This window comes from Aquarana catesbeiana, linkage group LG01 (assembly GCF_042186555.1).
Source record: "Aquarana catesbeiana isolate 2022-GZ linkage group LG01, ASM4218655v1, whole genome shotgun sequence".
Lineage (NCBI taxonomy): Eukaryota > Metazoa > Chordata > Amphibia > Anura > Ranidae > Aquarana > Aquarana catesbeiana.
This window is the reverse complement of record NC_133324.1, coordinates 131853390-131880849: the sequence shown is the minus strand read 5'-3', so window position 1 is coordinate 131880849 and position 27460 is coordinate 131853390. Positions and strand designations below refer to the sequence as shown.

At 43.0% G+C, this 27460-nt stretch overlaps 1 protein-coding gene and 1 long non-coding RNA gene across 3 annotated transcripts in view; one reads left to right on the top strand and one right to left on the bottom strand.

Annotated features, from left to right (window-relative positions):
- Nucleotides 1-268: 268 nt before the first annotated feature.
- LOC141134351 (uncharacterized) lies at nucleotides 269-16346 on the bottom strand. Of its 2 annotated transcripts, none has more exons than XR_012243135.1 (4): nucleotides 15326-16346; nucleotides 4098-4278; nucleotides 566-733; nucleotides 269-466 (listed from the first exon to the last, which is right to left on the bottom strand). It is a non-coding gene; the product is annotated as an uncharacterized lncRNA (long non-coding RNA). The 2 variants fall into 2 exon arrangements; XR_012243134.1 differs by having other exon boundaries at nucleotides 15474-16346.
- Nucleotides 15113-27460, top strand: part of PDE8B (phosphodiesterase 8B) — a 254283-nt gene continuing 241935 nt past the window's right edge. The window contains exon 1 of the mRNA XM_073623914.1: nucleotides 15113-16303. Coding sequence (XP_073480015.1) covers nucleotides 16010-16303 — 294 coding nt within the window. The 5' untranslated portion in view covers nucleotides 15113-16009. The remainder of the gene's footprint in view (nucleotides 16304-27460) is intronic.

Sequence of the window (27460 nt, the reverse complement as noted above, 5' to 3'; positions counted from 1 at the left end):
ACACTATCTGCATGGAGTGTGTATGTTCTCTCAGTACTTGCATGCAAAGAGGGGGGAGGCTGGGACTTTGAATGAGGTGTGCATGGTGGAACCAAACAAATTCACATAGGTATAAACATCTGTATGTTTATTAGTAAACCAATGATTGGCATGACATAAAACTGTATAACATGCATGTTAGCATAGGAGGTATCAATATACATAGAAAAAAAAAAAAAAATTATATATATATATATATATATATATATATATATATATATATACCAGCTTGGCACAAGCAATTAAAACTGTACATCATAATCCCCCATGTGCAGGGTAAACCATATCATAAAATATGAGAGGGTAAAAAATATAGGAGAGGGTAAAACTATCTAGAATTCTCGATGTATATTGGATGCATCAGAATGGGCTTGACGAGTTTCATGGACTTCTATCTACTCATCAGCAGCAAAATGCATCGATGTTCCTGTAAAGGGATATAGATACCAATATAATCTGGTGTAAATACCCACAAGGGGGGAAGAGAGTAAATTGGAGATAACTGGCCATGCCGAAAAATACTCACGTATAAACCGATAATAGGACCATGCAATACCACATGCCAGGGGTCGGCCAAATGAGCCCGGCACCGGAGCTGAGAAAGGGACCCAACAGGAAAACCAGGAGCATACACACCATCCCTCATGGAATGTCATATGTGAGAGATATCTTCATGTTGTGATGAATGGGACTTCTATAATATATGAAAAGAAATAAGTGGTATGTATCCATGACAATGTAAGTCAATGGGACAAGAATAGGATGAAGCCCTGGCGAAGAAATAATATGGAACATATGACCAAAGTGAAAAGGAGAGCAGTGACCAGATCAGGGATATAAGAAATTAAGGTATCAATGCTCCTTTGCGGGGAGCATTGGTAGCTTCAAGAAACTATTAGGAAAAGATCTCTTAGAAAGGGGAATACAAAGAAAAGTAAAGAAAACAGGAGTGAATGAATGTTACAAATTTTGGCTCAAAAGAAATGCCGAAGTGAAAACAATGTACACAAAATGTTCACTGTGGGTTTACCTTAGTGAATCCAAGTGGATTAGGGAGCTAGGCTGAGAAAACAGTGTTCTGGAGGTGCATGGGATGTGCTGCCTCAACAATGGAATACCAGTGAATGGGGGATTCTTGCAAGGTTTCCACATCTTGCGGAGAAGTTATTGCCCTGCTTAGCTTAGTATTGTCCGCAAATACAGAGATTGAACTGTTTATCCCATCCTCCAGGTCGTTTATGAACAAATTAAATAGGATTGGTCCCAGCACAGAACCCTGGGGAACCCCACTACCCACCCCTGACCATTCTACTCCCCATTTATCACCACCCTCTGAATTCACCCTTGTAGCCAGTTTTCAGTCCATGTACTCACCCTATGGCCCATGCCAACGGACCTTATTTTGTACAGTAAACGTTTATGGGGAACTGTGTCAAATGCTTTTGCAAAATCCAGATACACCACGTCTACGGGCCTTCCTTTATCTAGATGGCAACTCATCTCCTCATAGAAGGTTAATAGATTGGTTTGGCAAGAACGATTCTTCATGAATCCATGCTGATTAATGCTAATGATACTGTTTTCATTACTAAAATCTTGTATATAGTCCCTTATCATCCCCCCCAAGAGCTTGCATACTATTGATGTTAGGTTAACTGGTCTGTAATTCCCAGGGATGTATTTTGTACCCTTTTTAAATATTAGTGCCACATTGGCTTTTCTCCAATCCGCTGGTACCATTCCAGTCAGTAGACTGTCAGTAAAATCTAGGAACAATGGTCTGGCAATTACTTGACTGAGTTCCCTAAGTACACTCAGGTGCAAGCCATCTGGTCCAGGTAATTTATTAATTTTAAATTTACCAAGTCTAATTCTATTTCTGTCCTCTGTTTGCCAGGAGGGTTATTTCTGTGATGTGTCATGAGGATGAACACTGCAGTTTTGGTTACTGAAGCCCCCGATTCCCTCGTGAAGACTGAGGAGAAGAATAAATTCAATACCTTCGCCATCTCCCCATCCTTTGTAACCAGATGTCCTTCCTCATTCTTTATGGGGCAAATACTGTCTGTCCTTTCTTTTTTACTGTTTACATACTTAAAGAATTTCTTGGGATTTATGCTCTTAAAGCGAACCCATCTCTCCTCCGTTTTCTTTGTTCCTAAGATTTTATCCCAATTTATATCTTCTAGCAAGGTTCATAGTTTAGGGAAGTTGGCTCTTTGGAAATTCAGTGTCTTTGTTTTTACCTTATGTTTCCTATTTGTGTGATTTATTATTTATTTATTTATCTCGTGATTGCATAGACGTGGGGCTTCCCATAGTGCACTGTGTCCGGCGTCTGAACACAGTGCACTTATAGAACTTTTTTTTCTATTTATTTTTTTAAAGGGCCAGTTTTAAAAAATGATTTATTTTTTTTTGTGACTGCCTGGAGGGGGGGGGGGGGGTGCCCTGCGCCCCCCTATGGACGGTCCGCCACTACTTACATGTATGTTATACTGTTTTATTTACTTCATTGGTTTACTGAGACCCCTTTCACACTGAGAGCCCTTTCACACTGGGGCGGTTTGCAGGCGCTATTGCGCTAATAATAGCGCCTGCAAACTGACCCAAAAGTGCCGCTGCTTGCATTCCAGTGTGAAAGCCCTCAGGGCGATGCGCTGGCAGGACGGTAAAAAAAGTCCTGCCAGCAGCATCTTCGGAGCAGTTGAAGGAGCGATGTGTATTCCGCTCCTTTACCGCTCCTGCCCATTGAAATCAACCTCTGCAGAGGTGCTTTGCGGTGGTATTTAACCCTTTCTAGCGGCCGCATACCGACGGTAAAACGCTGCTAATAATAGCGGCGTTTTACCGCCGACGCCGCCCCCCCCCCCCAGTGTGAAAGGGCTCTGAGGCATTTTTCAGGTGCTACAGCACTAAAAATAGCGCCTGTAAAGTGCCTGAAAAAAAGCCTCAGCTGTGCTGAAGCTGCCAGCAGCTTCTTTGCAGCGGTGTAGGAGCTGTGAATACACCGCTCCTACACTGCTCCTCCCCATTGAAAATTTCAATGGGGAAGCGCCGCTATACTGCCGGCAAAGCGTCGCTGCAGTGACCTTTTGCGGGCGGATTTAACCCCTTTTTCGGCTGCTAGCACGGGGTTAAAACCACTAGCAGCCAAATAGCGCCGCTAAATCTACGGTAAAGCAGCGCTTAAAATAGCGCCGCTTTACCGCTGATGCCCGTGCGGCTTAGTGTGAAAGGGGTCTAATAAACATACAAATGTTTATACCTATGTGAATTTGTTTGGTTCCACCACACACACCTCATTCAAAGTCCCAACCTCCCCCCTCTTTCCATATAGTATAGGGATGGGGGCGTGAACCCTCCCTCACGTCCCATTTACAGTACTTGCATGGGTTTCCTCCCACACTCTTAATATGCTAGTGTGTAAATTGGTGCTAGTAGGTGTATGCAAGCATGTGACAGAGGGACCTTAAAGTGTTACCAAACTCACTACAGTAAAATCAGTCTGTATCTGCAGTAAAGCATGCTTGTTATACTCACTGTGGAACCTTAGGGGTTATGCATTGAGTAAAAAGGCTGTTTGATGCTGTCCTCCCCTTCTTCCACTGTCCCCATTCCATCTGCTGATAGCAAAGCGCCGTTGGAGGCACTCTGCACATGCCCAGTTTGTTGTGTATTGCTAGAGAGTTTTTTTTTTTGGAAGGGTGCATGTGATCGGCACAGGGCCAATGAGCACTGTCCAGACAGAGGGTCAGGGGTCATGCAGCCTCATAGGACAGTCAGAGGAGAATGAAAATTCCTCCTACAAGCCAGTGCTCAGCTGGACACTGACAGAAGTCACAAGACTGCTATATACTGCTGATGAGAAAAGGTATTTAGTAGTTTATATTTACTAAAATAATTGCGTTTCCATGTTCTGTGTACTGTGGGAGATCACATATAGCGAATGCAGAGTCCTGGGTTTAGTAACACTTTAAGGCAGAACTACATGGCATCCGAGCACCACAAACTAAAAATACTATTTAATTAATTTGTATTATTTAAAGCAAACTCACCCATCCATATCTCCATGCTTTAGTTTTCTGAGAAATCACTTTGAAAAAGCTGTGACCATCTTCAGTAAGGGCAAATGATTCATGTAGCATTTACTTCCTGGAATCCAACTGCCCTTAGCTCAGGCATGCAGACAGGAGGTTGTGCTTAGCTGAAAAAAACCTTCTCCCCTCCTTAAGACTCCTGTAAAAAAAAAAAAGTTAATATAATATACTTTCCTATTTATTTAGTAATGCTAAAAGCATAGAGATTAAAAAAAGTCAGAGAGTGAAGTTCCGCTTTAAATTGTAAGCTCCTTGAGGTCAATGACTGAATGTACAATATGTAAAGTGTTGCTGTAATATATAAATGAAATACACTGAAGTTTAGGCATACACAGTTATTATGCAGCGTACTCTCAGAGGCTTTCAGTAGTAATCTAATCATTTATTAGGAAAATGATTCATCTCTGTAAATAATACAGTTTAATAGTCATATCTCACAGTGGATATTAAAGAACTGTACCAATGAAGCCAGGGGATAGTTTTCTTCATTCATACTGCCTTTAATATGCTTCTTTTGATACATTTGTATCCTGCAATAATTAAACCAATTATGGATTTGTACAGAAGGATCCTTCTTTGTACACACTGCTTTATAGTAGCAGGTGGCACAATTAGAACGTGTCACACAATATTTATCACCTTGTGGCATTGATGTGAATAATATCATATTCAATACAGTCATACACACTTTTTGTCAAAGCCCAGCTGAATGTTCACTTTAAAACTGTTAACTACAGCTGTTATCATCCTTTCTTTTTAATATGTCCTGAATAGGTTATTGCCTTAAAAAATGCAATCTGGTGGTCTTTGATATCTTCCACGATGATTAGGTAGAACACTGCTTTTCCAGGATTGCCTACCCTATTTGCCCCAGGACAACGTCAGTGTGTGACGAAACGTGCGTCGGGAGGAGTGGCCTGCTGATGTCATCGCGATGATTTTATCTAAGTGGACAGGTGTTCGCTAGGCGGCCGGCCTTTAAACTGTGACAATTTAATTCTACTTTCTGTAAGTGCATTTTTTAGCCTTTAATAAATGTATATGAAGCGATTTACACTATGGTGAGCTCCTTTCTATTTTGGGTAATACCTGGTCTACATCCATGACCTCTGAATGTTCAAGTCTCCCTGCCTGTTTGCTGCATTCTTTTAACTTGCCTATTAAGTGTTCCAGAAGCTGTTATTCCATATTCCCTCGATAAAGGCTCTGGCTGGGTATTAGCCGCAGCCCGCAGGCTTATGATAGCTTGCCATCCGGTAAGCACGCACTTTATGTGGTGGAGGTGTACGACTTTATGCTGGTGCTGGAAGTCACTTCAAGATTTCACACAAATTGTGTTTTATAGACTAAGTTTATTTTATACACTCTCACAAATGTATTTGGTGTAGAATCATTTTCAGATATATAGAAAATTACGTATGGCATACTGTTTATTTTTTAAAAATTTTTTAGCGCAGCTCCGTCTTAATTATAATTTCTATATGTGTGTATCTCACTTATGAGCTGCTGCTTTTTTTTATGTATTAGTTCACTTAGCGCGGTATTTCTCTATATGTTATTTTGCCTACCCTATGTGTTTGTCATGTTTGGAGACTACGAGGGGTGTTCAAGTCAAACCGGGACTTTCTTTTAAAGTGGTATGTAAACCCTTTATAACCACTTTTTCCTACAGGTAAGTCTATAATAAGGCTTACCTATAGCTACCGTGAATTTCTCCTAAACTTGCACAGTCTAGGAGATATTCACTGTATCGACATGTGCTGACGTCATCGGCACATGCGCACTGAAGAAATGGCTGATTTGTACCATTTCTTCAGCTGCTGTGCCGTGACTGGTGGCAAGAGCGGGAGTGACGTCATTGCGGCTCTGGCCAATCACAGCGCCGGAGACCGCTGCAACAGCTTCGTCCTAAGGTAAGTATTTCATAATGAGTTTTCAACCACTTTAACAGCTATAAAAAGGGAAGCTAGCGTGGCGGTACTACACGCAGTAGTAAGTGGCAAGTGTGTCCTATTACCAGGGCTTTTTTTCCTCAAACAATAGGTGCTGGAACTCAACCACGACCCCCTAAAACCCCTCCACCCACACACACCCTCCAAATCACATCAAATAGTGGCTGTGGTCAGTTTCAATTTCACGAACAGTAGGAGGGTCTTAAAGGGGCATTAAATACCAGGCTTGCATTACATACAGAGTGCAGAATTCAGGGGGGTTGCACACAGAGTGCAGAGCTGTCACTTGTAAACACAGAAACCAGACTTCTGTGTTTACAAGTGATTATGGTGAGCAGCCCCCCCAAGGGTCTGAGCCAGAGGTGGTGGAACTGAGTTCCACCAAGTTCCCCCTGAAAAAAAGCCCTGCCTATTACTGATAGGTGGCGCACATGTTGCGGGTCAGTCCAGAGACCGTTTACCAAGATGGCAGACAACAGTGTTAGTGCGTGCATGGAACAGTGTGTGTTGATGAAGTTTTTTGTGAACAAAGGCATAAAACCCGTTGATATCTACAGAAGACCTCAAATACAGTATGGTGATGAGACGCTCAGCCGCAGCAAGACATTTGAATGGTGTAAATGTTTCAAAGATGGCTGTATGTCCGACAGTGATGATCCCGGCCATGGTGGTTCCCAGGCCACAGCAGTCATTCCTGTGAAACATTCAGTGCATGGAATACCTGATCCTGGATAACCGACGCATAACCTGTCCCCCTAAGAGTTCCCTTTGGGGTCAGCATTTCAGAAAGCACTGATGACTAATGCCACATACACACGATCGGACTTTACGGCAGACTTTGTCCGGCGTACTTTTCAACGGACTTTCCGAATGAACGGACTTGCCTACACACAATCAACCAAAGTCCGACAGATTCGTACATGATGACGTACGACCGGACTAAAACAAGGAAGTTCATAGCCAGTAGCCAATAGCTGCCCTAGCGTCGTTTTTTGTCCGTCGGACTAGCATACAGACGAGCGAACTTTTCGACCAGACTCGACTCCGTCAGACAGATTTGAAACATGTTTCAAATCTAAGTCCGTCAAACTTTTGAGAAAACAAAGTCCGCTGGAGCCCACGCACGATCGAATTGTCCGACGAAATCCAGTACGCCGGACCAAGTATGCCATAAAGTCCGATCGTGTGTACCAGGCATAAGTGAAGCTTCTCCTTCCAAGTTTTATTCAGTAACATCACACGCAATAGAAAGACAGAGGGTGAAAAAGGGATTCAGGTACCTTGGACATTGCGGTTGGAGATAATTTTTACATCCAGCGAATAACACTTCCAAAGCTGGATTCAGCAATCACCGGATAGGCCCCTCTCACTGACCTAGCAGCCGATGCAATGATCGAACACGGTCTCTGCCACAGACCTTACGATTCTGGGTGAGCAAATTGTGGATGATCTAAACGGTTTCTGCCACAGGACCGCAAGTCTTGAAAGAACTGACTGTGGTACTAATCCAAGAGGCATCTCCGATTGAGTTCCCAGGCTCTTCTCAAGATACCAGCCTTATGCTCGGTCCTCTCTCGAAGAGTCCTCCCCTGGTCACTGCAGTCCCTTGCTTCTTCCCGCAGGCCTGACAGCAAAGAGACCATCATGCTGACCCATAGGCCACCAAGACTCTGATCCTTCCTTTAGTAGCTAGGCCTTAGATCTTCCAAGCTCAAGGCCGAACTTTAAGGATTCGTAGTCTCCCAGGCCAGGAGGGCCACCAGGTGGGGAGCGCCAACCCATCCCCCAATCCTGAACATGCTGCCCAACCGATAGCACAAAAACAAAACCAAGATGGTGTCTGTGCCTTTAATACCCCTACCCAGAAATGTCCGATGTGTGAACCACTCCCACCGAAAAGCCTCTGAGCAACGAGTAGTCAATGTGTTTGACCAGACTGTATTTCCCGATCCACCAATGATGACAGCACCACCCATGGTTAGATGGAAATCTGCACAGTCCAGCCAATCTGGCACAGAAACCATTAAATTTAGCCAATAATAAGTTGAGCCAAAACTGTAGCTTCAAATAATTTAAATTTCAAAAAGAAAATAGCGTCTGCTCATTAGGAGCAGGGTGCTACACTAAAAAAAAAAAATTTGAAAAAAAAAAAAAAAAAAGTTTTTCTTAGTTTCTGTTATACAATTTTGCAAACAGGTAATTGTTTTCCTTCATGAATGTGCTCTAACGAGGCTGCAGTGATGAGGAGGCACTGGTGAGGCTGCACTGATATGCGGCACTGATGAGCACTGATAGGCAGCACTGAAAGGCACTTATAGGCGGCACTGATGGGCACCGATAGGCGGCACTGATTGACAGCACTGATGGGCACTGATTGGCAGCACTGATGGGCATCACTGATTGGCACTGATAGGCAGCACTGATGGGCACTGTTGGGGCTGAACTGATAATTAGGACACTGCAGTACTTTTTATCTCTGCCACAAGATGTCCTCAGTCTGATAGCCAGCATCATTCAATCCACTTTTTCTGAGCCCAGGTCATCCTGGAGCCACCCCAGCCTGTGACTGGACTGTGAAAGGATACTGCATGACGTACAGTGAAGAGCTCAGCTCTATGCCACTCTGCTCTTTCCTCCTATCAGCATGTTCACTGTCAGAACGTGAACTCATTTGTTTCCTGTATTGCTACACCAGTTCTGTTGTACAGTGACTGCCAAAGGCTGATACCAGTTCACATTCAGACACTTACACTGCATGTATTATACAAAAAAAAAAAATCATGATGTATTGATGATTATGGTGCTGCACTAATCGGTGTCTTTTATATCTACCTAGAGCTTTAAGATGCAAAATAGAATAGTGAAAAGTTTGTTCCTCTAATAGAAAACAATGTCATATTCCAACTCCACTAATGATCTTTTCGCAGCCTTTCTTAAGCTCACCACATGTGTTCCAACCTTATTGCATTATGTCCAAGTGCTTGCTTGTTACATACAAATTATTTGGCTAGTTTAGGTAGGTCCTCATAGTATTGACACATCTGAAGGAGATTGTACATGGATTATACAATCAGATTGTTAAATGCATGATGACCTTAAGATGAACAAAATGTTGGACTCAAGATTGCAATTTCTTCAGACTGCTAAAAAAAGTTTATAGGTAGTCTTACCATTGTTATGCTCTGATTTTTGAACACATAAATGTGGATGATCATAAAAAACCTGCATTGGGTGACTTGTAGGGTTTGTAACCTTAACCACTTAAGGACCGTCCCACGTACATTTACTGCGGCAGGGAGGCCCTTAAGCGCAAAATCACTTACCTGTACAAGATTCTTTTCCTCGGCTCTGGGGCACGTGCAGTGGGAGCCAATCAGTGAGTCTGGCAGACCCAAGGTCCGCCGGAAACCCGCCTATCGTTACGAGAGAGGCAGAATGGTGGTCTGCCTATGTAAACAAGGCAGATCGCTGTTCTGCTTGTAAGGAAGACAGACATCTTGTGTGCCTGCTAAGCAGGCATATGGATCTCTGTCTTCCTTCAGTTAAACCATCCCCCACACAGTAAGAAAGCACTCCCAGGGAACACATTTAACCCTTTGATTGCCCTGCCAGTGTCATTAGTACAGTGACAGTGCATATTTTTTAGCACCGATCACTGTATTAGTGTCACTGGTCCCCAAAAAGTGTCAAAAGTGTCAGTTAGGTGTCCGATTTGTCTCCTGCAATGTCGCAGTCCCACTAAAAATTGCTGATCGCTGCCATTACTAGGAAAAAAATTTAAAAAGTCCAAAAATATATACCATAGTTTAAGTCTAACTTTTGCGCAAACCAATCAATATACGCTAATTGGGATTTTTTTTTTTTTTTTTTTTTACTAAAAATATGTAGAAGAATACATATTGGCCTAAACTGATGGACAAATTTGATCTTACCTTCTTTTTATTGGATATGTTTTACAGCAGAAAGTAAAAAATGATTTTTTTTTCAAAATTGTTGCTATTTTTTTTGTTTATAGCGCAAAAAATAAAAAACACAGAGGTGTTCAAATACCACCAAAAGAAAGCTCTATTTGGGGCAGAAAAAAGGACTTAAATTTTATTTGGGTACATTGTCACACGGCCGTGCAGTTGTCAGTTAAAACAATGCAGTGCAGTATCGCAAAAAATGGCCTGGTCAGGAACTGAAGTGGTTAAAGTGGAATTCTAGCTTATACCCTACTAGCCTTAGAACTGCCCCTTCTACTTTATAATACGTGTGCTAACTAACCTGTGTAAGAAAGATGTACACTCACCCGCCACTTTATTAGGTATACCCCTTTTGCCTTCAGAACTGCCTTTCACAGAGGGGCTCAGAATCTGTGAATCACAGAGGGGCTCAGAATCTGCGAATCACAGAGGGGCTCAGAATCTGCGAATCACAGAGGGGCTCAGAATCTGCCTATCACAGAGGGGCACAGGATCTGCCCAGCCACTTGTACCTGGCTGAAGTTCACTGATAAGGTGGCTGGTTCCTATGCCCACCATTGCCCTACTGGAGGGTCTGTACTGAGATGGAGCTGGGAGGATGGCCTGTGCGGAAGGGAGTTTAGGACTGTGGGGGAAATCTGTACTGGGTAGAGATTTGGGGCTGTGGGGGGAACTTTTATGGGGGAATATGACCTTGGATGGGAGATTTTTACTGAGAGGAGGGGGTAAAGCTTGGTTGTCCTGAGCGTTCCCATGCGGTGTGATTTTGGTGCCTACTCATTTGAATGGGCTGTAAATCACAACAGAAAACAGAAAAATGAGTGCATGCTTAAAAACACTCCACACTACCATACCACACAATCTGCTTTTGGGGTGCCCTTACCAATACAATGGCACCCGTAGCAGATCACAAGGGCAGTGATTTCCAACACAGTGTGGGAAACGCACACTAAAGGCACCTAATACTAATAATTTAAAAAATCAATACAATTAATTTTAAAAAAATGTTTAAAACAAATTCAATTCTAAAACACAATTAACAAAAAATGAAGGGCTTGTTCACATGTACTTTGCTGTCTGAAGAGCTGTCAGCATTTGGATCGCTCTTCAGAGAGCTTTTGACAGGTGGTGAGGAGCCTGCTTTAACCCCACACTAGCACACTGCAATTGTGTGTTTTGCATGCAGTTACAGGGCAGTTGCAGAGCAGCACTATTTACTTGAATGGGTCTTGTTCAATGAGGGTATAATTTTTGCCATGGCTGTGAAGCATGGCATCGCAGCCGTGGCATATGTACAACCCTAACCACTACCTCCATTGATAAGGGGTGTAGCAGTTGGCGGGTGGAAATGCGCAGCTCAACCATGAGTTTTTACCGCCCCAGAACTCATATGAATGAGCCCCAAGGACTCATTTATCCATGTACTCTGGCTGTGTGAATGAAAAAGCCACAAAGCCACAAAGCTGGAGCTGCCTGTTACTCTAAGGGCTCTTTGACACGGGCGGTCCGCCCCGTCGGACTCTGCTTTTCTCAGCGGGGGATCGATCCACTGATCTTCACTGAGTAGGCGGATGACAGGTCCGTCTCTGCTCACTGCGCAGTGACAGACCTGTCAGAGCCCCGCTCTCCTCTATGGGAGATCGGATGAAAACGAATCCGCCTGTCCGTTTTGATCCGATCCAATTCGCCAGACGGATGGAAAATAGGGTCACCATCTGTCTGGATTTCACGGACAGGAATGGATCGGATAGTAGCAGGTGTCAGCTGACATGTCAACGCTGACATCCGCTGCTCCATAGGAGTGAATGGAGGCTCCGATCAGGTCCGCCTGAGAAACTGTCAAACAGACCTGATCAGAAAGCCTGTGTGAAAAGGCCCTAAGGAGACGAATCAGTTGTATGAACACTGCCACAGGTCCTAATTTGACAGATGTGCAGGTGAATTTCTTTGTTTGGGGCCGTACACCTGTCACCCATAGTCCAGACGTCCGGTGAGGTCAGTCGCTGGTGAGGCACTGGCTAGTATCAGAGCCAGATACACACAGGTTACAGCGGGAGCAATAATTCTATCACTAGACCTCCTCTGTAAAAAATGTTAAAATGTCACCTATGGAGATTTTTAAGTATCGAAGTTTGGCGTCATTCCACAAGTGTGCGAAATTTTAAAGCGTGACATGTTAGGTATCTATTTACTTGGCATAACATCATCTTTCAAATTGTACAAAAAAATCTGCCTAACTTTAGTGTTTTCTTTTTTAATATATTCATGTTTTTTTTTTTTTTAAATTGCGTTTGAAAAATTGCTGCTCAAGTACCGTGTGACATAAAAAGTTGCAACAAGCACCATTTTATTCCCTAGGGTGTCTTCTATGACACTGCAGTGGGAGGAGAGCCTCCACTGCAGCATTTTTATTGGACAGCTTGTTCCAATGGTGCTTTACCATTGGTCCAAGGCTTCAAGCTGTCCATTAATCTCAGTGCTTCTGACAAGAAGTGAGAGGCACTGTGAGCTCATCGTCGTAGGACTTCAGCTACCTACTCCCCAGGTTGCCAAACTATGACCCTCAAAGCTTGATCATTAAAAAAATTTTTTTTTTTTTTTGTTTATGGCAGGTGAGGCTCTGCCTCGCCTGCCTCCCCTGACTGCACGTCCCTGCCATAGTGTAACATATGCTGCCTGCATATAGTTCCAGGTGGTTCCAGCTACATAAACCACTGATTCACATTGCACAGGCCACAGTGCCCTTGTCAATGAGCCCCAATACCTCATTCACACACACAGCTTTAATGCAGCCAGCTAGTCCCAGAGGCAATCAAAGAGTAGATCCTCTTTGATCGCCTCTATGGCCTTGGAGGACTGGAGCAACATCATGACGTCACTTCCAGTCCAAGTTTTTAAAGCAAAAGATCTAAAAAAAAGTTAAATTTTTTATTTGTAAAAATAAAAAATAAAAAGTATAATAAATAAGAATTTTTTTTTTAAAGCCCTCCATTCTCACTTGCAGAAGCGAACGTATAAATAAGTCGTGTACGCATATGTAAACGGTATTGACACTATACATGTGAGGTATTACCAGGAACATTAGAGCGAGAGCAATAATTCTAGTGCTAGAACTCCTCTGTAACTGTAAACAGGTAACCGGTAAAGGCATTTAGACCAGGTTCACATTGCTGCAGGCTAGAAATCTGTGAGTTCAGATCAACGCGCACGAGATCAACCCGGCAATGCAGTCCGACTTCAGGGGTGATTTGACAGACATCTGTGCTGGTTCATGCACAGATGTCTATAAAAATCGCCCCCTGAAGTCGCCAAAGGTAGTGCAGGAACTAACTTTGGGAATCGGTGCGGTGCCGCAAAGTCAGCACCGCAACAATTCGGACGGTGCAATTGCCGGCAATAGCCGCTGATTTGGCATGCGATTTGACACCAATGTGACCCTAGGATAAAAGTGTTGCCTATGGAGATTTTTAAGTATCGTAGTTTGTCGCCATTCCAACAACGTGCGCAATTTTTAAGTGTGACATATTAGGTATCTATTTACTCAGTGTAACATCATCTTTCACATTTTACATATATTGTATATAATGTGTTTCATCTATTTGTTTTTTTTTTCTCATTAAAGTGTATTTTTTGCAAATACCATGTGACATAAAAAATTGCAACTATCACCATTTTATTCCCTAGGGTCTCTGTTAAAAAAAAAAAAAGTATAATGTTTGGGGGGTTATAAGTCATTTTTTCTAGCAAAATATACCGATTTAAACTTGTAAACAAAAAATGCCAGAAAAAGCCTGGTCTTAAAAAGGCTAATAGAGGAAGTGTGTTACAGGCCAGATCACCAGGTGAAAACAGAAGGGAAAAAGCCTTAAAAAAGAAAACAAATGCAGCCATCTAATGATTAGTAAGTGGCAATATATTCAATTTTTTGGTTTTGGATTTAATAGCGCTTTAAGCCTGGCCATAATTATTGGAGCATGGTTGAATGTGAGTTTGTGATTTGTGTGTCTCACAATGTCTCACGGACCAGTTCTTCTTTAGGGCATGTAATTAGGAAAGGGGAGCTGTGCACACAGTTCAATGCCAGAGAAATCAATCGTTTTTCAGTGCCAGCCGTGCAGCCTGCGTTTGCTTGGGCATCATTTGAATGGGCTGCTATTCCATGTGAACCGCACAAAAAAGGCGCATGCACATTTTTAAAAATGCGGCCACAGGGTCTTTTTGATCAGGTGGTTTCCCTGCGGTTCCCACACCTGCCATCGCGCTGCGGGCTGAGATGTGTGGGGGTGCTGTTCGGAATGAATGACAGCCCCGTGCATCTCGCAAGAGCAGTGCAATTCGGTTGCGGGTGCGTAGAATCGATGCAATTCCTGCACCCGCAACCGGAAGGTACAGTGTGGGCAAGTGTGAACCGTGCCTTTTGGTTGCACCAATACCATATTTTTTTCGGCGAGTACGAGTACCGATACTTTCAGTCAAGTACTCACAAATACCAAGTACAGACACGACGGCATCGGCACAACCCTGCTTTTCGTGCATCTGTTTGCTGATCTCCTGCAGCCTCTTTGCATTCACTTCCTGCCTACATACATGCACCCCAGTGATATCTGCATGTCATTTCTCATGGGGGTAGTCACAGGTTGACATTAGTGGTACAAGCCTGTACAATGTGTGTTAAAACGGTCATCAGAAGTCTATGTGACAGGGTGACAACCCAGGAGCACAATTGGAAGGGGCAGAGCGGTGTCACCCATAGCAAGCAGATCCTTCATGGCAGGATCACAAGTATTATTTGAATGAAAAGCTGCAGATTTCATATAATTGGAGGGGACGTTGGAAATGGCATAATATGCGATTTTAGTGATTGGGTGCACATAGACTGCAGATACCTGTACAATATAAGGGAGCAGAGCCGGACATCAGTGATCTCCATCCCCTGACTTCTATGGAAGCAGCACCTGTCAGTCTGCCTGCAGGGGGTAAAGAAGAGATCACCTGCTGATCCCTGAGATAAAAGACATGAAAAGATGTGTAAATGGGACAACGCCTCATTGCTTTCCAGCAAGAGGAGGAGAAAGCAGCAGCAGCAGCAGCAGCAGTGACAGGGCTGGGAGGGCTCAGGAGACGATGATCTACAGCTGGACGTGGACAGGATCTCTGCAGTCTCCAGGAAGGATCACTATCAGGGGATCTATAGCAAACATCGAGGGGGACACAGCCAGCATTGCCTGCTACGGGGTCACTGGAGATCACACGCATGCAATAGGCTTACCTGCTGCAGAGATGCAATGCTAAACAGCAGTCTGGACAAGGGGGGTGGGGGGTGGCACCAGTGATCTGGTAAAGGTGGTGAACTAGGAGGAGATTGAAGTGGTCTTGCTGGGTGAAGGTAGTGCCAGGTCCAGATGACATGTACCAACCTTAGATCTGTGTGTGTGCCTCTGTCATCTACCTACTGCAGGCACAGATGATGTCAAAGCATTGCAGGGGCAGAGAGCTGCTGGGAAAATCATCGAGTTGCTGAGCAGAATTCAAGAACCTGTGGAAGGAAGCTTGTGATCCATGCCAGGCTGGGGGGTGGTACTGCCATAGCAGGGAATCCCCACTTCTGCTCCATTTCATTCATTCATTCTCTGTGCAACTGGTGGGAGGAAGCAGCTGGCAGCATCTAGGGGGGAGGAAGCAGCTGGCAGCATCTAGGGGGAGGGGGAGGTTTAAAGGACCTTGATGCCCCCTGGCACATGGGATGACACCTTACTGATGTGTAGGCTGGCACAGCAGCGCATTGGCACACCTCCATTGACGCTGTAGGGCTGCTCCGTTGTTAAAATGAGCCGGTGGGTGATACTCCTGTAGGAAGCGCCCCCATTCTGTTGGCTTTAGATGCGCTCCGCCACCATGCTCCGCGGGGCTGCCCTGTAGCCTGGCACTAGTGATCCCTCGTGGGTGGTCAGGGATGGGCTGCGCTCCCAGTATCCACGTCTCTCAGAGCGGAGTCATCTACTGCAGGGACTCAGACGAGTCCAACTCTCCACACCAGACCACCACCATCTCCCAGGGCACCGCGGCCACCCTACACGGGCTCTTCATCAAGACCGACGCCGCCGACACCATCCCCTCCGTACTCGCCTATCAGAGCCGCTACCAGCCGCCGCCTGCTACAAGGACCGGCTCCAGGAAAGATCGCAAGGAGCCCGGATATCACAGCTGTATAGAGGCCGAAACCCAAACCAGCCACACCAGTGTCAAGGTAAGGGGCCCATCACCTCCTATAGGGCCAATGTCTGGGGGATGGACTGCAGTCAGCTTTTATTGTTCTACAGGTCTTCTATGGTGTCCAGGGACAGTCCCAGGGTTCATGGTCCAATGTCTGGGGGATGGACAGCAGTCAGCTTTTATTGTTCTACAGGTCTTCTATGGTGTCCAGGGACAGTCCCAGGGTTCATGGTCCTAAATGCTGGCTCTTATCATCTGTATTATAAATTCCATTATTCTGATTACCTATGGACAATGTATATGTTATATATGGGGTGTATGGACTGCAGTCTGGAGTTCTAATCCATGGTGCACAGGTTGGGTTTTATTGTGCTACAGGTCTTCCATGGTGTCCAGGGACTGTCCCAGGGTTCTTGTTCCTAAATGATAGGTCATATAATCTATATTATAAAACCTCTTCTTCTGATCACCTATGGACTTTGTAAATGTTATACATGGGGTGTATGGACTGCAGTCTGGGGTTCTAATTTGTGGTGCCACAGGTTGGGTTTTATTGTAATGAGAGGTCCTCCATGGCGTCTAGGAACAGTCCATGGGTTCTTGTCCCTAAATGATATATGGTCATTTAAGCTATTTTTTTAAACCCCTTCTTCTGATCTCCTATGGACAATGTAAATGTTATATATGGGGGTTTAAAGACTGTAGTCTGGGTGTCTAATTCATGGTGAACAGGTTGTATTTTATTGTATTTCTTCCATGTGCCCAGGGACAGTCCCAGGGTTCTTGTCCCTAAATGATAAATCATATAATCTATATTATAAAGCCACTTATTCTGATCACCTATGGACAATGTAAATGTCATATATGGGGTGTATTGTCTGCAGTTTGGGGCTTCTAATCCATGGTGCAGAGGTTGGGTTTTATTGTACCAGAGGTTTTCATGGTGTCCAGTCCATGGGCTCTTTAATGATAGGTCATATAATCTATATCGTAAAACCCATTCTTATGATCACCCGTGGACAATGTATATTTTTTATAAGGGTTGTATAGACTGCAGTCTGGGGTTCTAATTCATTGTGCACTTGTTGGGTATTATTGTACTAGACTTCTTCTGTGGTGTCCAAGGACAGTTCAACTCCTTGTGCCTGAAGGCCAGCTCTTATAGCCTGTATTGTAAATCCCCCACTTCTGATCGCCTAGGGCCAATGTCTATGTTATATATGGGGTGTATAGACTGCAGTCTTGGGTTCTAGTTCATGGTGCACAGGTTGGGTATTATTGTACTAGAGTTCTTTCATGGTGTCCAGTGACAGTCCCAGGGTTCTTGTCCCTAAATGATAGATCATATAATCTATATGATAAAATCCCTGCTTCTGATCACATTTTCACAGTGTATATGTTTGATATGGGGTGTGTTGACTGCAGTATAAGGTTCTAATCCATGGTGCACAGGTTGGGTTTTATTTTACAAGAATTCTTCCACGGTGATGTTTATCGTACTTTATTGTACTAGGGGTCTTCCATGGTAATCAGGGACAGCCTCGGGGTTTATGTCCCTGAATACAAGGTCATATAATCTGTATATAAAATACCATTCTTCCAATCACCTATGGACAATGCCTATGTATATATGTGGGGTGTATGGACTGCAGTGTGAGGTACTAATCCATGGTGCACAGGTTGGGTTTTATTTTACAAGAATTCTTCCACGGTGTCCAGGGACAGTCCCAGGGTTCATGTCCCTGAATGCTAGTTCATACAATCTGTATCATAAATTTTATTCTTCCATTCACCTAGGGCCAATGTTTATGTATATATGGGGTGTATATACTGCAGTCGAGGTTCTAATCCATGGTGCACAGGTTGGGGTCTTATTGTACTAGAGTTTTTCCATGGTTTCCAGGGACAGTCCCAGGGTTCCTGTCCTTAAATGATAGGTCAAATAATCTATATTATAAAACCCCTTCTTCTGATCACCTAAGGACAATGTCTATGTTATATAAGGGGTGTATAGACAGCAGTCTGGGGTTCTAATCCATGGTGCACAGGTTGAGTTTTATTGTAGTAGAGTTCTTCTATGGTGTCCAAGGACAGTCCAGTGTCTATGTGCCTGGATGTCAGGTCATATAAGGTTATATATACATATATATATATATATATATATATATATGTGTGTGTGTGTGTGTGTGTGTGTATATATCATTATAAGACCCCTTTTTCTGAATACCCATGAACAATTGGATAATGTCTGTTACGCATGGTGTGTATACTTCTGATCTGTATTGTAAAGCCCATCTTCTGATCACTTAGGGTCAATGTATATGTTATATATGGGGTGTATAGACAGCAGTCTGGGGTTCTTATTCATGCTGCACAGGTTGGTGTCCAGGAACAGTCCCAGGGTTCTTGTCCCTAAATGATACATCAAATAATCTATATTATAAAACCTCTTCTTATGATCACCTATGGACAATGAAAAGTATATGTTATAAATGGGGTGTATAAACTGCAGTCTGGGTTTCTAATTCATGGTGCAGTTGTTGGGTTTTAGTGTACTTAACTTCTTCCGTAGTGTCCAAGCACAGTCCAGCATTCATGTGCCTGAATGCTAGCTCTTATAATCCATATTATAAAATCCAATTCTTCTGATCACCTATGCCAATGTCTATGTTATGTATAGCATGTATAGATTGCAGTCTGGGTGCACATGTTGAATTTTATTGTCCACAGACAGTCCCAGGGTTCATCTGTACTATAAAATCTGTTCTATTGCTCACTAATAGGTAATGCCTATATTATATATGGGGTGCAAACACTGCAGTATGGGGTTCTAATCCATGGTGCATAGGTTGGGTTTTGTTGTACTGTGCCCATGGACAGTCGCAGGGTTAATGTCCCTAGCTGCCAGCTCTCATAATCGGAATTAAAAAATCTCTTCTTTTGCTTACCTATGACAATTATCTGTGTCATACATTATACAGTACGGGGTGTAAGGACTGCAGCCAGGGGTTCTAATCCATGATGCACAGGTTGGGTTTATTTGTGATAGCTGTTCCATGCTGTCCAGGGACAGTCCCAGGGTTCATGTGCCTGAATGTCAGCTAATAGAATCTATATTCTAAATCCCTTTACTGTTCACCAATGGGCAATATCTATGTTATATTTTGGGTGTATGGACCCAAGTGTGGATTTTTCCTGCATGGAGCACAGGTTGGATTTTGTACTAGAGCTGGTCCATGATGTCTGGGGACAGTTCTAAAGTACAGGCACCAGATGCCAGGTCTGCTAATCTGTATCATAAAACCCTTTCCTCTATAGACTGTGGGACCAGTTCACTAAGAGATAGCGGTATATTACGGCATGCATTTTTAGCTAAAATAACTGATTTATCTCAAAAGTAGTCAATTCACTAAAAAAAAAAAAGCAATATTTACAGAATGCATTAATAATTTATGTTTTGCAATCTTTTCACTTACATTTAGTGTTATTTTGGCATTGTTTACATTTTTTTTTTTACATGCTGACACTGCACCAGAGGAAGATAGTTCTGTAAATAAATTCACACAGAAATATTATGAAACCGTGAAAACATTCTAGGGTGCTTCCATTCACAGAATCATCTCCATCTGGTGAAATGTTACAATTTATTTTTATTCCTGAGCTCAGGGCAGAACTTTTCTACATTAATACATTGTATACTTTTAACTTAGTTGCCAATGCAGTGTTCCCCTCATTTGTTATTTTGTACATATCCATTAAATACCGACTTCCTACTGCCAGGTGATAAATAATGAACGTGTGTGGTTTTTAGTCAATTGACTTTAATGATTTACCTATTTTTTTTTTTTTTTTTGCGGTATTTACCTCATATTTAATATTTGACTTTGAATCAACGCAATTATAATATTAGCTACCATAAAAAGAAACAGGGGTGTATTCGCCAGGATGGCATGGGAGGGCCAGTGCTTATGGCAGCAGGGTAAGTAAGGTTGTAGCAAGCCTCAAAATGTAAACACAGTAATTACTTTCACAACTATTTTTCAAAGAACACCAGCCATGGTAATTCCCATATACCCAGTGGGCTTGTTCTATAATATCTGTATTATAGAAATTGGGAGTGTCAGTTCCTCACATCCTCTTCTTAGTGGTTCCTCCTATAAAGACATAGGGGTCAGCAGGAAGTATCAGACTTCAGATGGGGATTTTTGCTCAACAGATTGACATATGGTGATGTGGGTGGCAGGAAAGGTAAGTATTCATTTTCTTTTCTAAAGAGAGCTCTTATACTGGAAGCTTTAGTTTGGTGAGAGAGTTGTACACTTTAACATGCTGTAAAGTAGTTGTGTAGGTTAACCTCTGTGAACATGGTAGCAGGTCAACCTTAAGTCCTATTGCCCTGTTTACAATCTTAAAAATTGCCCATTACAAACTTGAATTTTTTAATTTAATGCACAGTCGCACTCACTTCCCAGCAGTGTTGTCTGGGGCAGATGCATGGGCAGTGAGGGGAAACTTCCGTATGCTGACAGTGGTGAGGGGATCAGCCATTTCAATAGCGATTGAATGCCATTGTAGGCCAACACTCTAACCAGGGTTAGATATGAGGAAACCACAGGATCACCAGGTAAGGCCTACAAAAATTAGCTTATTAGGATTGTGCATTTTCCATTGGTACCCTTACAAAAGCCCGTTTGTTATTTTTGCCCGGAGAACCACTTTAAGTGCTAATTAAAGCTTGGCTAATCAGAGCCAATATTTTGCACTAACATTTACGTTTTTTGAACCTAGTGACAGGACTATAGGTATCCTGAGGGCACTTGTTGGCCAGTTTCTAGTGCAGTGAGGTAGAAGAGGGCAGCATCTCTAGGGAAATATTTAATTATTTTTCACCTGTAGCAAGTACATGTATGTGTGGTCTTGGGCTAGGTTCACATATATGCAGGTGCGGGAATATGTGTAATTTACACGCGTTCCCATATGCACAGGCATTTCGCAGATGTGTGGGGCTGCCATTATTTCCTAATGACACCCCCACACATCTCAAAATGCAGTGTGTTTTTTGGTGTGGGAAATCACATTGTGCAAAAGCACCATGTTATTTCTGTGCAGATGTTATTTTCAAATCACATGCCTGATGAAAGGGTCCTGCAAGGCTCCAAAATGTTACTGTTTGCTGTAACAATGTGATCACTGAATAAAGCTTTGGAGTGGACCCATTTTTTGGAGACCCATGGTGTGCTGGTGACATTTTTGCTGTGGTTTTCAAAAGGTGCTGGGCGTCGCACTGTTACAATATATATGTTCTATATAGTGACAGTGCGAGGCCCTGCCACTAAGTAAGAACAGGCAAAAGTGACATAGGGTTCTCAAAAATGTAAAATGAGGGGCTCCAGATCTGATATTGCAGCTTTCTCAAGGTTTTGTAGTTCCTGGATTAGGATCTGGAGTCTGGAGACTTCGAAGAGCTTTGGGAGGGAAGAAGTATGTGTAATTCTGTATAGGCTGGGTGTACAGGTGTGCCTACCTGTTATAGTCAAGGACCTCACAGGAGTTCAGGCCTCAGACCCTCCCAAGGAGTCCATAAGGCTGCAGAGGGGCAGCCAGCAGTGTGCATGTCTGTACAGAGGATGCATGTAAGTGCAGGTGAGAGAGAGACTCTATATTGCCAAAAGTATTGGGACACCTGCCTTTACACGCACGTGAACTTTAATAGCATCCCAGTCTTAGTCCGTAAGGTTCAATATTGAGTTGGCACACCCTTTGCAGCTATAACAGCTTCAACTCTTCTGGGAAGGCTGTCCACAAGGTTTAGGAGTGTGTCTATGGGAATGTTTGACCATTCCCCAAAGAGTTGAAACTGTTATAGCTGCCAAGGGTGGGCCAACTCAATATAGAACCCTATGGACTAAGACTGGGATGCCATTAAAGTTCATGTGCATGTAAAGGCAGGTGTCCCAATACTTTTGGTGACATTGGGTGTGTGTGTGTGTATATTAAATAGATACAGTGGATAGTACATGCAAGGCATTTGTTGGTCCTTAATGTCTATGTAAATGACAGTGTAAAACAATAATTGCAGCTTTGGAGAGCAGCAAGGTCCCCAAGGTTATGTGTGATACAAGAAGATCACATTTCATGTTTGTTGTCAGACAAACTGCTTGTAATGAGGATAAAAGCTTGTATTCATTTCTGGGTAGGTACTGATGCTTAGTTTTGGCCAAAACTGATCATTAGTAAGTGAATGGATTTGACCAGACACTTAATTTTTCTATGGTTTCCAATGTTCCTTTTTCCCTTCCAACTATGTCTTTAACAAAATCTAGATAGTTAGGGTCCATGTAGATTGGGCTTAAAAAAAAGACACCAGTTCTTTTGGCATAAAAAAAAAAACCACTCATATAGAACACTTTTATACATGCGTCTAGGTGTGTTTAGCATTTTCTTCTGCCAGAAAACTTCTCTCAAAAACACAGTCCAGGAGGGTTTTCTTTCTGTCTCTAAATCCTGAGCTTAAAATATGCCTCTAAACCTCCTAATGCACATGGACACATAGGATAACATCGAGCAGCATTTTTTAAGCTCAGTGCATCGACCCTTAAACGCAGGATGCTAAAAACAGTCAACTTTCAAAGCCTTACTTTTTTTGCTTGGCTTACAAATTATGTCCACTATACAAACTGGGGTGGATTTACTAAATCTGGATAGTGCAAAATCTGGTGCATCTGTGTATGGTAGCCAATAAGCTTCTAACTTCAGCTTGTTTAATTAAGCTTTGATAATAAAACCTGGAATCTGATTGGTTTCCGTGCAGAGCTGCACCAGATTTTGCACTCTCCAGCTTTAGTAAATCAACCCCAGAATGTAGAACCAGCAGCATGCTGTAGACAGGACCACTGTGTGGAAGCAGTGGTCTCTCTGCAGTGGTCTGACCTACTCCCCTGCAGAGTCACAGATAGAGCTCTCCAAACATCTAATCAGCAGTTAGCGTGGGCTTTGCTGATTGCCACAGAATTCCTTCAGCTGTTGGACCTAAATTTAAAGTGTTAGCTCACCTTTTCAGAAAAAATTAAAATGTGAACTAGCATCGAACACCCTCCCCACCCCCCGGTCTCTATTGTAAATACCTCCGGAGATGCTGAGCTGTCAATGTCCATGCATCTGGTCCAGTGGTCTGGGACTTGAAATTCCCATTATCTCTCTTCTCTGTGCAACCTCAGAATGGGGCACGTAGTAAACAGTTGTTTTCTATGTGCCCTAGCAGTGACTGGTATCTTTTCAGTGCAGAAAAACCCAAGTCACTGCTCCAGTGTGAACAGGCCCTTTACACCACTGACCTCCACATTGTTTGTTACATTCTACTGACCCTGACCTAGGGTTGACACCTCATCCCTTTAAACCTGAACACATATGAATTTACACAGGTTCTGAGGCTGATTAAGGTGGTAATTAACCACTTAACCCCAAAACATTATATATTTTTTTTCTAACACCTTAGAGAATAAAATGGTGGTCATTGCAATACTTTCTGTCACACCGTATTTGCGCAGCGGTCTTACAAATGTACTTTTTTGGGAAAAGATACACTTTTTTTAATTTAAAATGAAAGAAAACAGTAAAGTTAGCCCATTGTTTGTTTGTTTGATTTTTTTAATATATATATTGTGAAAGATAATGTTACGCCGAGTAAATTGAAACCCAACATGTCACGCTTCAAAATTGCGCCTGCTCGTGGAATGGCGACAAACTTTTACCCTTAATAATCTCCATAGGCGCTGTTTAAAAATTTCTATTGGTTACCAGTTTTGAGTTACAGAGGAGGTCTAGGGCTAGAATTATTGCTCTCACTCTAACGATCGCGGGGATACCTCACATGTGTGGTTTAAACACCGTTTTCATACGCGGGTGCTACTCACGTATGTGTTCGCTTCTGCGCACGAGCTCGTCGGGACGGGGCACTTTAAAAAAAAAATTTTCTTATTTATTTTACTTTTAGTTTTTTATTTTGACACTGTCTTTAAAAAAAAAAAAAAAAAAAAATCGTGTCACTTTTATTCCTATTACAAGGAATGTAAACATCCCTTGTAATAGAAAAAAAGCATGACAGGAACTCTTAAATATGAGATCTGGGGTCAAAAAGACCTCAGATCTCATATTTACACTAAAATGCAATACAAAAAAAAATGTCACTTGAAAAAAAAAAAAAAATTCTCCTTTTAGAGATATGGTCGGAAGTGACGTTTGACGTCGCTTCCGCCCTCCCATGCTATGGAGCCGAGCAGGGGCCATGTTCCCCTCAGTCGGCAGCCAGGCATCCATGGGAGAGGATACGATCTTCTCCGCCGCTACCGGCTGAGACGACCAGAGCGTGACAGGAGGGAGGTGGGCACCTCTCCCTCCGCCTATAAAAGTGATCTTGCGGTGAATCCACCGCAGAGACCACTTTTATCATAAAGAGGAACGCACGCCGTTCCCGAAAATACCGGGGTTTAGTATAAAAAAAATGATGTACGGGTACAGCGATTTGTGTGAAGTAGTTAAACTCACTTGGTGCCTTATCTGCATTAAATATGCCTCAAAACCTGTGTAATTCATATGTGTCTGGTTTTAAAGGGATGAGGTAGCAACCCTACCCTGACCTCTGTGTTACTTACTACTTACTTCTGAACTCTGGTTCACATACTACTGATTTCTGAGCTGTGCACTACTCACTCCTATGCTCTGCATTACTTAATCGTGACCCCTGAGTTACATACTACATATGCCTGACCCCTAAACTGTGCATTACATAATACTGACCTCTAAACTCTGAATTATATATTACTAACCTCTGCACTCCATGTTACATACTATTGACCTCTGAACTCTGCATTATAAATGACTAACCTCTGCACTCCATGTTACATACCATTGACCTTTGAACTCTGCATTATATATTACTAACCTCTGCACTCCATGTTACATACTACTGACCTCTGAACTCTGCATTATAGATTACTAACCTCTGCACTCCATGTTACATACCATTGACCTCTGAACTCTGCATTATATATTACTAACCTCTGCACTCCATGTTACATACTACTGACCTCTGAACTCTGCATTATAGATTACTATCCTCTGCACTCCATGTTACATACTACTGACCTCTGAACTCTGCACGATATATTACTAACTTCTGCACTCCATGTTACATACTACTGACCTCTGAACTCTGCAGTACTTGCAACTGCCCCCTAAACATTTCAAACCTTTCTTTTTAATAGGGCCATGCTAGGTTACCTCCTTAAAAAAAAGTGTGCTACAGGCCGGTGACCTTTGATTTTTTTTTTCCATGTTGTTTAAGTAGATCTCCTCCCCTTCAAGTTTGCCTACCCGTTTTACACTTTTTAGGAAGCCGATGTGCAGCCAATGAGCAGTGCAATCTTTTGGCATGGTCACCCAGTGATCTGAAGTCAGTCTTTGAGGGAAACACTAGTTGGGCAGGTTGAGGAGGGGCAGAACTCTACTAGTATCGTGATGCTTCAAAAATTTTACTTTTTCTTATACTTTGTAATGTTCCACTGAAGTTACATATGATACAACAGGGAAAGCTTTACATTTGCATGGACCATCTAAATGTACTTAGATAAAATTAAACTGTTTAATTATATTATATCAATGATAACAATTTTTAAATGCGATTCTTGAAGAAAATACTGTCAGCAACTCCTGTGCACACAACAGAACTTTGGCTATATAGAGGGTCCCAGGAGAGGCATGTTTAGGAGTGCTCCTAAGGCAGGTGAGAGGTACTCGGTACACCTTGAACACATAAAGCTGAACTTAAAGCAGTTGTAAACCGCTGGACGTTTTTTTTTTTCTTACCTGCAAGATAATGTGCTAGTATGCATCGCATACTAGCAAATATGTAAAACTTACCTGAAAACGAAAACGAGGCCACTTCCATCTTCACCTGTCTTGTTCACAGCACAGGGCTCTGAAGGAATGGCACGGGTGGCCGTTCCTTTAGAGCGCATGCGCCAGTGATGTCACTGGCTGCATGTACAGTAAATTTCACCTAAACAGTGCAGATATGTACACTACCTATAGATATGCCTTATTATAGGCTTACCTATAGGCAAAATTTAGTAATGAAAGTTTACTTCCACTTTAATATCTCTCTCTTTACATATATGTAGCAGTACCCTGTAGGGCTTGCTGAAGTTAGGGTTCTTCACTGCTGCACAGCCGGTCATACAGCATTTCCTTCATTCAATTTGAAAAATGTCCAAAACACAGAACAAGGCACAACTTCCTCCCTATTTAGAAAGATCCTCCTCTTCCTTTCTCCAGCACAAACTTGGTACACTATGGTGCACCTGCTGATCACTCCTGGTGGAACTTATGCCGCGTACAGACGACCGGACTTCACGGCATACTTGGCCTGGCAAACCGGAGTCCGTCGGACAATTCGATCGTGTGTGGGCTCCAGCGGACTTTTTTTCCCCAAAAGTTTGACGGCGCTAGAAATGAAACAGGCTTCAAATCTTTTTGATGGACTCAAGTCCGGTCGAAAAGTCCGCTCGTCTGTATGCTGATCCGACGGACAAAAACCGACGCTAGGGCAGCTATTGGCTACTGGCTATGAACTTCCTTGTTTTAGTCCGGTCATATGTCATCACGTACGAATCCGTCGGACTTTGGTTGATCGTGTGTAGACAAGTCAGTTCATTCGGAAAGTCCATCGTAAAGTCCGTCGAAAAGTCCGTAGGACAAAGTACCCTGTTTCCCCGAAAATAAAACCTAGCGTGATTGTCGGTGATGGCTGTAATATAAGCCCTACCCCCCAAATAAGCCCTAGTTAAAGTCCTTGTAAGTCTTGTTTTCAGGGTAGGGCTTATTTTTGGGGAAACAGGGTAGGGCTTATTTGGGGGGTAGGGCTTATATTGCAGCCATCACGGACAATCAGTCTAGGACTTATTTTCGGGGTATGCCGTAAAGTCCGGTCGTGTGTCCGCAGCATAACAGTCACTTTGGTAATTCAGCAACAGCCCATTACAGGCTAGGAACTTCCCGCCCCTTTGTGGATAGTTTAGCACATTGTGGAGTGAACAGCATCTCCTCCTGCTTCCCTGTAGACGCTGAGCCCAGTTCTACCACTGCAGAAGACTACGAGCCCACCTGGCTGCTTGCTCCCCCCAGTCCTTCTGAC